This window comes from Uloborus diversus, chromosome 5, assembly GCF_026930045.1.
Source record: "Uloborus diversus isolate 005 chromosome 5, Udiv.v.3.1, whole genome shotgun sequence".
Lineage (NCBI taxonomy): Eukaryota > Metazoa > Arthropoda > Arachnida > Araneae > Uloboridae > Uloborus > Uloborus diversus.
The window spans coordinates 64323473-64336335 of NC_072735.1; the positions used below are offsets into that span (position 1 = coordinate 64323473).

The 12863-nt window shown below is 30.6% G+C and overlaps 1 protein-coding gene across 1 annotated transcript in view; it reads left to right on the top strand.

Annotated features, from left to right (window-relative positions):
• Window positions 1–12863, top strand: part of LOC129223383 (protein O-mannosyl-transferase Tmtc3-like) — a 227434-nt gene that overhangs the window by 179644 nt on the left and 34927 nt on the right. The window contains exon 9 of the mRNA XM_054857964.1: window positions 5297–5448. Within this exon, the coding sequence (XP_054713939.1) occupies window positions 5297–5448 (152 nt within the window). The remainder of the gene's footprint in view (window positions 1–5296; window positions 5449–12863) is intronic.

A 12863-nucleotide genomic window follows, 5' to 3' on the forward strand; every position in this document is an offset into this window, starting at 1 on the left:
TAATTTGACTGCTTTGCTCATTTGGTTTTATTTTTATGGGAAAGGATGCATTTTTCTCCAAGAACGCAAAAAGATTTCGAAATTATTTGTTTTTAGAGAGTTTCTTTCTTTAAAAATAAAAATCGGAAACAAAAGTAAACCGACCATTTAAAATTATTGTATGTTAAGTATTAGATTCAGAGTTAACGAAATTTTCCTCCTAGGCAGTAATACTGTGTTCAAAACAATTCATAAAGTTCTTGAAGAAATAGCATAAGACCTTCGATAAGCATCGTGATTTTTATATTTTATTCACTCTTCTTACTGCGATACTTCACTAATTGAGAGATTACTGATTTAAGATTTTCCATGAATTGTGAAACCACAAAATTATATTACATTTATTATTTTTTAAACTATTTAAAGTAATTTTACGTTTCAGCTGATTAATTTAATTGCTACTATTTTTAGCCACAAAAATACTTTAATCCTTTTTGGGATTTTAAGCTTTTATTGCCTTTTTTGAAAATCTTTGTTGTCGAATTAGAAAGTATATCCTCTCGTAGAATATGAGCTTTACTATTGATTTCTTTCCAACGCTAATCGTTGTAGAGACCACATTCTCAACGAAACAAAATCTAGAGAAGTTGACTCTTTATAATCTGCCATTTTTTTAAGATTTTGAAAAACAAAATCCTAGAAAATCTTTTTTTCTATTTTTTTCTTCTTATAATACTTTTTAAAATCTTATTTATTTTTTATCAGACGAATAAGTATTTTTATTATCAAAGTAGGATTATTCTTTTGCACTCGTTCGAAAAAATTTAAATTGGTTCAACAAAAAAAAAAGTACACGTACATTTAAATGCCGCTCTAGTAAAAAAAAATCAAAGAAGCTATTTTCCTAGTCAGAACAAATTTAAAAGCAATCTTTCACCATGTCATTGTAGGTCACCTCTGTAAACCAGTTTAAAAAATTGGATTAGTAATTTTTTCTAATATTTTTTCTGATGCGCACTGATTTAAAAAATGCATCAAATTTTCTTGCTTATAATTATTGATTTAATTTCTAATGTAGCAGTGGAAACATAGCACGTGTAACATTTTTTCTTCATTAACCTGCAATTTAACTGTTATTTAAAATTATTTATGACGCAACGTAGTTGCAAGTCATTTTGCATTTGTTTATTTCAAAAAATATGTTATTTCTTATTATATGTCATGTTTCTTCTGTAAAAATTGTCCATGGGGATGGGTTACTACCAATAATGACATTATAAAATAATATGACATTATAAAATAATAATGACATTATAAAATAATAATATCAAATGCTCATGGCAATTCCTCAAAATATTGCAATCTCTACATACAGTTAATAATTGCGATTAGTTAGACCACGGATTCTCAACCTTTCAGGCTGTACGCCTCCCTTTTCACACTTACATGACGTCTTTCCTATACCCCCCCCCCATCCCCCCCCACCATCCATATCTTGTTAATACAAATAGTATGCTAGGCAACTGAATCTGATTAGGATAGCTGAAGCTAGTTATTAAGTAAAAATCTGGATAATTTTACACACAAAGTTTAATATATTAGTACACAAAACTATATTTTGAACCTATTATTATTGTAACTTATAAAATCCAAGAAGCAAAGAAATAAATACAAACTGTTTTGAGGTAATCTAGGATTTAGGTGAGGTGGGCGTGCACAATTAGTCACTTTCACAATATTAATGAGAGAACTGACAATGTTCTTTGATAGAAACATATGACCACAAATTTCAGTAAATTACTGTCAATTTTACTTTCTATTTTATGTTGTTTTTGTTTGCTTGTTTGTTTTTTTTTTTTTTTTTTTTTTAATAATCTTCTTTTACAAATCACAAATATTCTACTTTGGCCAAGAAATTTCGTCTTGTTACCGGCCACAATTGTCTCGCCAAGCATCTGCATCGAATAAAAATCTTGTCAAGTCCTATTTGCCAACTGTGCAGCATGCGTGAAGAAATGAACACAAAACATTTGATCCACTGCCCTACGCTGGACTCGGGGCACTTGTGGGGGAAATATTGGAGGGCTTGTCACAGGATGAACGATTTATAGACATACTGTAGTTTCACTTTTGTTGTTGTATTCTTCTTTACTTTTTTTTTTTTTTTTTTGGTTTGTTTTTGGGCTATGTTTGCTTTTTATTACTACAGTTGTCTTTCAATCTGCCGTTAGAAAAAAATAATTAAAAAAAATATTTTGCTTTTATACACTCGCCCCTCTTTTCGAATTCTTCTACGTACCCCAAGGAGGGACGCACCCTCCAGATTGAGAACCGCTGATTAAGCCGTTTAGATTTATAGCAAAATACATATTTAATTTCATTTAATTTTGAATGATATAAATTAATACTTGGATTTGTGTTTCGTGTGTCTACTATAACACAGTAAGTACATACCAGAAGTTCGTAAGATTCTGATTGTGTGACCTTTTGCTCTACTGTCACCTTCAATGCGTCATTTCAAAGCAAAAAGAAATTAGTCTAATGTCCAAGGGCGCCCATATGCAAAATTTTAAGGTGGGGGGGGGGGCTCAAAAATTTTCTCCATGGCTTTTCAGAATATTTTCCCCATGGAAACCGATTTCTGTACAGATTAGAGATATTAGAATTTGATATTTTTAATAATTTATTCATTAATGACTGGAAAAGAAATTTTTAGACGTTTTTGCAAAAAAAAAGCATTAAAAGCAAGGAAGCTCTAATTTCTAAAGGGGGGGGACTTGAGCTCCCACTTGTCCCCCTATATGGGCGCCCTTGCTAATATCAGAGTCTTTGAAACGCGTCTTCTTGGAACAAGCCTACAAATACCGAAAAAAGGGTTTCTGTCCAAAGGCACTTGCAGCTGTTATTCTCAGGTTCTTGTAATAAAGTTATTCTATAGTTCTAATAACTCTTAGTGCTCTTGATTTTTATGCCTAAATAAGAAAAAAAAAACAGCAACGCGTAGCATGAATATGAGTAGTATCTAAATTTCCAGTAAGAAAATTATTTAAATTTAAGTCATTTCAGCAATAATTATAGCTGCCATTTCATTAAAAAAAAAAAAACATTTTAAGTAGCTTAAATTGCTGGGAGATTTTTCAAAAGTACGAAAGAAAATTTTTTCCCAAATATTTGTCAGTTCCAAAAATACAGCTGAAGAAATCAATAATTTTGTAACATCAAAAACAAAAGTTGCTTTCTAACAATTAAACATAATTAATAACAGTTTGATAGGAAGAGTTCTTCCAGTTCTACTAACTTCGATGTTGCCTGCTATAACTCACCATTAAAGAATTTACAGTTTTAAAATGTGTTCTCACATCACATGAAGCTAAATTAATGAAATTTAACAGCGAAAACTAATCATTTTTTCGTTGTTATGGGTTATTTAAAAATCTACAATAAAGTCATTTCCATTACAGAAAAAAATATATAAAGAGAAAAGCTTATAATGTGTATTAATTCACTCGGCATTGGTAAAATAAAATAAATAAATATTAATAATTCAATTGCGTAACTATTTTGTTTCGCAGATTGACGCCTAATGAACAAACATTTCTTTAAAAACCTTTTTATTAGTATATCTATCACATAAAAGAGTAAATTTAAAACACGATGTTTACTCTTAAGATTAAGATGGGATCATTTAGTTAGATTATTATTGGTCTACGCAAGGTATCGGGTTGAAAAAATTAGAGTTGTTTAACTTTTATTTTCTTTCATTTCAACTAATTAACTAAAATGAAAGAAATCAGGAAACGATATAACTTAGAATTTTATTTTACTATCCCTTTTGGAAAATCAATTTATTTTTATTTTCGCCCAATTTTTCAATATAATTTCATAATCTCAATACTTTTTCAAGCCATGTCGTATTTTGAGGCGTTACTTTTTATTTTTTGGTTTTCATAATTAATGAGCTCTGTTCACATTTCAAACCCCTTAGAAACTTCATTCGTTATTTTTACATTTTTTTTATTTGTGTGATAAATTAATTACTGAATTCAAAAGTGGTTTTATTTCGTCGCTCGTAATGAAAAGAAACATCAGATCCTTCTCAATAAAAACATTGGATTCAATAAAAACACAGGGGGGCGAGATTTCAACTGATTTAAAAAACAAATATAAGAGGGTTTTTTTATCATAGAATTTGAAAATGCTAAAAAAATGGAAAAAAAAAACTCGCAAGAAAAAGAGCTAGAGACATATATTACACCTATTGAGAAGGAACATTGGGCATCATTGAAAACAATTCTAAAAAAGAAAAAATAAGAAAAAAAAATTAGTGCTGACTCCTATTTGTCGAATCAACTAATCAAAATGTTCCAAAAAATAATTTATTGGAGATCACGATGACCTCCGGTGACTTCCCATGTGGGTGATCCTGGGGGGGGGGCGCAATTCCTTTAGTTTGCCAGGGGCGCTAGACTCCACAGTTACGCTACTGGAGGTGATCGGGACATTTTTCTTATTTAATTTTTTTTCGATTTATCTTTTAAAAAAATTACATATGCATTTAAATAAAACATCAAGTTCAAAAATTACTGGTGAAAAGATTTTCAAATTAACATTTTCAAATGAATAATAATAATTAAAAATGATAATATATTTAAAATGAAAAATATAACTTAAAGTTGAAAAAAATCCATATTTTGAGTTTCACGTGGGAGACTTAAATACTGCAAGAGAGCAAAAAATCCTATTAACCGCTAATCTTACTCTACTGTTTATATTTTTCAGCTTGATAACTTCTTAAAATTTTTCTTACATTTTAAAAAAATATAGGAAAAAAATCAATTTTTTGAAGAAAAGTACAAATGTTAGGCCTCTTGCAGGAACACCTAAATATTTTTTTGATTTGGATAAATATTTTTGTGGTGGCTATAGTGGGGATGTAGTGGCATCGTTTTGTCAACATGAAGTTTCAAACTTTAAAAAAAAAATCGATTTGGTTTAGTACAAAGTGCTGGTTCACACTTTCAGGCGCAACTCGGTACGGGTTGCCATTGTTCAAATTATATGAAACTTTTTTTACAATTATTTTGACCTAAAAGAGAAAATACAAGTGAGTGTGCGACTTGAAAAATCGACTTTCGGATTTTTTGGGACACCCTAATATATAACTATATTTTCTGAACAAAACTTATAGTAATTTTCAATAACTTTCAAATGTTTTTGATTCCTCTTAACTAAAGCACCACATAAAATGTAACTTCAGTAACTATTTTCATTCCCATGAATGAATAAACGCATTTTTAAAAATTTCTTTCTTTTTCAGGGTTTGTCGTTGTGTGCTTTTCCCTTTCTACCTGCGTCAAACCTCTTCTACTACGTGGGATTCGTAATTGCGGAGAGAGTGCTTTACATTCCAAGCATGGGATTCTGCTTCATAGTAGCCCAGGGATGGCACAACCTCTGTCTCATGCACAAGTAAATGATTTGTTTGCCTATATTTTTGTAGTGTGAACTGAATTAATGTGTTACATAATTGATATGTGTTTAATTTCTTGTGATCAAGTCATTTGTTTTACTTATGTTAGTATATATATGTGATTTACTCTAGCCAAAATATTACAATTTATGTCCGACACTTTTGATTATTTTTATCAATCGATTTTAATAATTGCCACCAGTTAATCAAATGTTTTTGTTTTGATATTTCGTTTTGGAATAAGAAGGAAAATATTAGATGTCCCAGTTTTCATTCATTGGAAATTGACATATGATTAACGATTGTGCTAATATACAACAACAATTCAAAAATCAGTTAGATCCGGTTAGGGGTTCCCAAACTGTTCCGATTCGCCACAACCCTTTGAAGAATGATTCTTTTCCCACGATACTCTAGTCTCGTTCTTGTATATACAGTCGGACCTCCATATATCGAAGTAGCAAGTTGCCGAAAAAAAATCGATATATAGAAATTTCGATATATGGAAACGATCTTATTTTTATCATAAAACTAGCTGTACCCGACGCGCGTTGCTACACCAACAGAAAAAATACATCATTATACTGATTTTCATGACAATCGGTTGAATGGGGCAGAAGTTGCTACTCTGCAGTGCCACCTGGTGGCGAGTGGCTTCAATGAGCATATTATGCACCTTCTCCGGGGAAAAATAAATATATATAGCAATTTTCATAATAATCGGTCCAGGTATCAAGTGAAGCCGTGACTATACTCAAATTTTGTACTCACGCAGTTTGCAAGATCAATCAATCGCTAAAAATATCAAATAGAAAAAGTTTTAAATCCTCCAGTTGCATGAATAGCCATAAAACAATAAAGAAAGAATTTCTTTGTTCAAACTCAAGAAAAATGGCAACAGCTAACTTCTTATCAATGAGATCTTTCACGTGAATTAATTTCTGCAGCCGATAATTTTATTCGTATTTATCCAATGGATTGTGACTTAAATTGGAATAAAAAAGGAACTATCGATCGGATTTTTTTCGAACTGGTCTATAAACATTCCCAGTACCAAAAATAGTTTCAGCCAAATCTGCCGGGTAGTTTTTGAGTTCATGGATGAAATACAGACAAACATTCATTTATATATATATAGATTATCCTAAAACATTAAAATAAAAGTTAATTTGCGTGTAAATAACCCAATTTAAATTTATACGAGTATCGGATTAAATGAAAGTTAATGATTAAAAAATTAATAGAAACTACATTTTTACGCCAACCATACATCTTCATATTCTTCGGCAATTCAACTTGATCGCAACATTAGGGGATTTTCGTTTTAACATTGTGATCGAGAGAAAAGTAAAAAATCAATCTACTTAACTTGAATGATTTTTACTGAAGCTAAGAAGAGTAGAAAAGATAATCACCAAACAAAAGGGATAACTTGAAATTGATTTTACAGTGTTACTGGTTACAGCTAAGATTTGAAACAAACTTGAGGGAATTTAAGAACTTAAGAACGAAACAACGACTTAACTACACACCCTTCAACCCCAGATTTCTTATGAGTTCCGTAGCAACCTTTAGTGAACGTAATTTTCTCCTCTAACATTCATTTTTCATGAGACAAACAGCCTAAAGAGGAAGAAAACTAATCTACAAATGTCTCGAAAAAAATTTCGATATATAGAGATTTTTTCGATATATAGAAACAATTTTTCTATATAATAAACAAAGAAATTTGCTGGGATTTCGATATATAGAAAATTTTGATAGGTGGAAGTATGGAGGTTCGACTATACATATTAATTTTACCATGGACAGGACACTTCACTTCACCTCTTCCTGTAGCATCCCAGAGTGCCGTGGCACCCAGTTTAGGAACCCCTCTGTTAGATTATGTCTTTCACATAAAAATTAAATGAACAATACAAGTTTGAAAAGTAATAATTCCCTTTAAAATTATATTTTTTATTTATGTCTCATCATTTTCAACAAATCATATTTTACTCTTGTTAAACTATTTCGAAAATAGAATACACAATTACATTGAATCAAGTTTTTTTTTTTTAAGTAAAAACTCAAATCAGAATTATGTTTATCAGCGCTTTAACAAAAAATGGCGAATTTGTCTTTTAAGAACACGGGTCCCTAGTAAGGCCAACTTTGAAAATACCGAAAAGTACTATCAAACTCTAAAAATTTAAACAATTCTTTGTTGTTAATATAAAAACATACTGAACCACATTTGATAAATTCTTAAACATTATCGAAAATTCCATATTTGCTTCAATGCACAACATATATATGTGCAACATATGCAGCACAGGATCATATCCTCCACCCGATCCTTCGGTACCTTAACACGGACACCAGAGTCCTAAATATGCTAATCACGGCTTTATTGGGCTACAGACTGCTTTTCTGGGATTGCCGAATCACGGGAAAAAATAACGATACGCAGCAATCGATTTCTTTTGAATTCGTCAACTACATAAATTAGGTTTTCTAGAACAACTAAAAACTTGTTTATACTAGAAATTTACAGTAAACTACGAAGCAAAAAAAATTACTGTACGTATGATCAGGAAATTTTGACTCAATTGTGTTGTTACAAGACAGTTACTACATTTTTATCTGTTGGTAACATTTTTTTTTCTTTTTTTTTTGTAAAGCTTCCAGTTTTTACAAAAAATATCATTACATTTCTGTCTGTGAGCTTATCAAAATACATATTTTTTAAACACATCATGGTAAGTTGCTAAAAAAGCCGAAGCCAAGATTTTTTTTGTTAGTAACTTTTCTTAAATCAAATTTAAACTAGCATGTTGTGGCCTTCACGAAATTTTCTTCTATATCTTTCTTGTGAATACTGATTCTTCCCTATGCTTGAAGAGAATGCAATATTCCCAGCAACAAAAAAAAAATATATGCACACAAAAACTTGACGAAAGTCCGAATTCCTGAATTCCCGCAAAAGCAAAGCAAAGAACGACTTGAAAGTTATTTTAAAAGCCTTGCTTGAATTAATTAGATGTTTTATTTGTTAACAAACATAAGATGGCAAAAGTTAAAAATTTTAAATCGTTGCGATAACATTTCCGATTATTTCCCAAAAATTAAAATCACGTGAAATAAGCAGACGACAGTATTACAATTTATCTTTCTTATTGTTGCATTTATAAAACTATTTTTATTTACACAAAAAAAAATCTGCCCCCCCCCCCCCCATGGAGCGATTGCCGCTAAAATTGAAACAATGCCTATTTACAAATAGATTCACTTTTATTCCAAATTTCATCTAAAACGTAGCATTAATTCTTGAGATATGGCACTCACAATGAAAAAAAAGAACATTCGATTGCGCCACCCCCTTTTCAGCTTTTGACACCAAAATAAAATCAGCTATTATACCCTCTAGGGACTACTTGTCGATAAATTTTTGTTTGATTCCGTTCATTATTTCTTGAGATTCAACAGTCACAATTGACAACAAAAAATGTTCTACAGCTCAACCCCCGTTTGAGCTATTGACACCAAAATTTAATCAGCATCTGTACCTGTTAGGGGCATCATATGGACCAAATTTTTTTGATTCCGTCAGTTACTTGCTGAGGAATAGCAGGCACTTATAACTCAAAAAACGTCCCATTGCTCCACCCCCCTTGGAGGAATTCGCGCCAAAAACCACTGGGCACAAGTTCACATAGCGGCACATATGTGTTCCAAATTTCGTTCGATTTCATGCGGTAGTTTTTGCTGTACAGCGGTCACAAAAAACTGGTCACACACAGACGTGACACACACACACACACACACAGACAGACAGACATTTTATAAAAATGGTTGAAATGGACTCAGCACACCTCAAAACGTTCGAATCCGTCAAAATTCGAAATTCGAAAATTTGCACGAATCTAATACTTTCTTCCATATATTAGATATAGAAGAAAGTAAAAACGGTAACGGAAGGACATTTTTGCGACAACTTACAATGACGTGTATAAAAATCTATGCATCAGTTTTTGAAAAATATGTATTTTGATAAGCTCACAGACAGAAATGCATTGATTGTTTTGTAAAAACTGTCTTTCCGTTACCACTAGAATTCACCTTTTGCAGAACTTAGTCTTTCTGATGACAAGTTATGCAAAAGCGTTACATTGAAACCAGGATATAGATCATTTTTGCTACCCTACATATAAAAATAGGGGGCTTCCTATTTAGTTTGCAATGCTTGATTCGATTCACCACCATATATCTAACATCAAGGGTGGAAATTTTTAACAGCTGTTGAAAGAAAAACCTGAAAATATGAAAATGAACACAAATATAGTATCTTCAATAGCTTACCTTAAAGTTCTGACGAAATATTTGTGCTTTAACCTTTTCATAAAACTTTTGCTCAAATTAATGAAAAGCACATTACGCAGAAATTTTTCTTTGCTGTTCTTAGTCAATAAATCATTGTCAATAAAGTGTCATCTAATCTACACGTCACGTTGTATAAAAAGCATAAAAGCTTTAAGTATTTAAACATTCTTTCGAGAATTTCTTGAAAAAGGAATGCTTAGAGAATTAAAAATGAAAGGAATTCTTCTACACGAAAAAATGGATTGCAAAAGTTACTTTTATTTTGTGAATAAACTTAATTGGGAATAGTTACATGTAAAATATATTTTGTTTTTAAAATTTGGGAGATTAGTAGCCTGTATTAAATTCAAAACGTGTAACCTTAAACAAACTTAGAGGAAAATATTTTTGTCTTTTCAAAAAGTTCCGCTAATAAAACGCCTTTATTCATCACAGTATAAAGCAATGATTTATTAGAAGCAATTTTAAAACCCTTAAATTTTTTGTATTCCAATATCTTATTTATCAAAAGACTTTTTGCATGTAGAAAAAAAACATCATAAAATTTTAAATTTGTATTAATGTTTTCTTTTTTAAAAAGTGGGAAATGTTTTCAAAATACTTTGAGAAGAGTTTGGTTGTAATACTTGTTTGTACAGGGTGTCCAAAACTAGACTGATGTTTTTTAAAAATTCGTAACGAGAAAACGGTTAAGGATTTAAGGATGCAGAAAATTCATGATATATATATATATATATATATATATATATATATATATATATATATATATATATATATATATATATATATATATATATATATATATATATAAGGCATACTACCATCGCACCTGAATTTATATTCTCCAAATATTTTCCAATAGATAAAGCTGCTCATGGTCAGACAATGGAAGGAAAAGTAATTGAAAATCAGATCACAATGTTTCGAAATGTTTATTGAATAAATCTATGTATACATTACAATTTTTTCAAAATGTCCGCCGTCGGCTCGTTTTCATAGATTCTAACCGGAGGGCGCAATTGAAGAATAGTTTTCCAACACTCTGCGTTTTTTCGTTATGTATTACTTTTAACACGGTTGACCTACGTAGTCAACCGACATGTTATTACAGCCGATGGTGGGAATATTGTAATAAATATAACACTAACTCATTCATTAAAATTTTCAAAAAATTGTTGATGAGATTTAAAATTATCTTCTTCGATTTACGGGCTTACTATCTGCAGCGTCATCTATTGAAAAATTCTTGAAGTAAAGTCGGGAATTCTGGTAGGAAAAGTTCATGCCCTGTCACATGAATTTTCAGCAGAAGCTATTTTCCTCATCTCAACTGTTTTCATGTCATATTTTTTAGAAAACCCTCAGTTTGTTTTAGGAAGCAAGAACGGCAGTTTAAATCCGGCATATAAATGCAAAACTGATTAATTTCTATGCAGGGTCTTATTTTAAGAATGGTTCCATCTGAGTTTGCATCACGGAGCCCTAACAATTTTTATCGATTGGATTGTAATTGCAAAATTAAGTGAAACATTCATATATTCAACTTTTCGCTGAATATATTATTGTTGTGAATGGACTGATGCTTTGGATTCGGAGTTGTCTACAGGTTGGTATGTGGAGCAACTCCTATCAATGATTGGGTGTCTTTCATTTCCGTCGTGCCTTTTTTTTTTTTTTTTAAATCCAGTGAAAGCACTTAGGTAATCAATCTAATGGTTTTCTTTTCTTTTATTACATTGAATTGATAAACATGAGATTTTGTCAAGTTTGAAAAACCTTTCGGAGAAATTTAGATTAAGGATTTAAAACGATACGCCAGAAAATTTCATTTTATATTTGTACAATAATGGGCTATTAGAAGAATTACTCGTAACAAATCGAATTAAAATTTAGGGGAATATTTTACTGTCAAAGTCTAGTTAGCATTTGGAGAACATTTTGCTGTACGACTCTAGTTAGCGTTAAGGAAGTTATTTTAGTCTACGAGTTTATTTAGCTTTTAGGAGCATAACTTACTTCACAATTCCAGTTAGGACTTAGAAAGATAGTTGACTGTGCCGGTCTAGTTAGCATTTTGGGGGATATTTTACTGCACAAGTCTAGTTAGCATTTGGGAAGATATTTTTCTGCACAAATTTAGTCAGGGTTTAGGAGAACAATTGACTTTACAGGTCTAGTTAAATTTTAAAAGGAAATTTTACTGTCTAGTCAGCAGTTAGCGGGATATTTTAGTCTTTATAACTACGACATCCAATCAAAATTTTAAGCTTTTTTCATACAATTAAAAGTTTATAAAAATTTTGTATAAGCATGCCGCACGTATTCCTTTATGCACTTGAAATATCTTAGGGACAAAATATTTTGTTTGTATTTAATATCAGTAATTAATTTCACCAGAATCTTATAGTGTCCCAAAAAAAGCAGAAACCAAAAATATAAAAAATTACTTTTTTTAATAGTAGACTTCAAAGAAAATGTTTCGTGAGTTTTCAGTGGGTAGCCATCACTCTTATAAGCATTACTCACGTTTTATCACTCCAAACAATTGTCCCAAAAAGCTGAAAGCACAGAAAGCAAATTGTAGTTAAATTACAGAACTATTATTCGAAAAGTAGTTATTATTCTTAAATTATGAACTGCTTTTTGTACTTTTTGTACTTGAAATTTATTAGAGAAAGCAGTTTCGTTTACATATAATATAAGAAATTTATCTTATCATAATCTTCTAGTACACAAAGGAAACAACAACAAAAAGAATTTAAAATACGTTTTTTAATAGTAAATTTAAAAGAAAATGTTTTGTGAGTTTTCAGTGGACAGACGTAACTCTTAAAAGAATTGTAAAAGTTTTATTGCTCCCAACAATTCTCTCAAAAACTCAAAACACGGAAAGAAAATGATAATAAAAATTTAGAACTTTATCACTTGAAAAGTAATTATTATTCTCCAATTATGAACTTTAATTTCTACTGTGAATGCAGTATTTTAAAAAGAAAAAAAACTACACAATTAGAGTTCACTTAGCTTGCATGCCCATTAAACATTTTAAAAT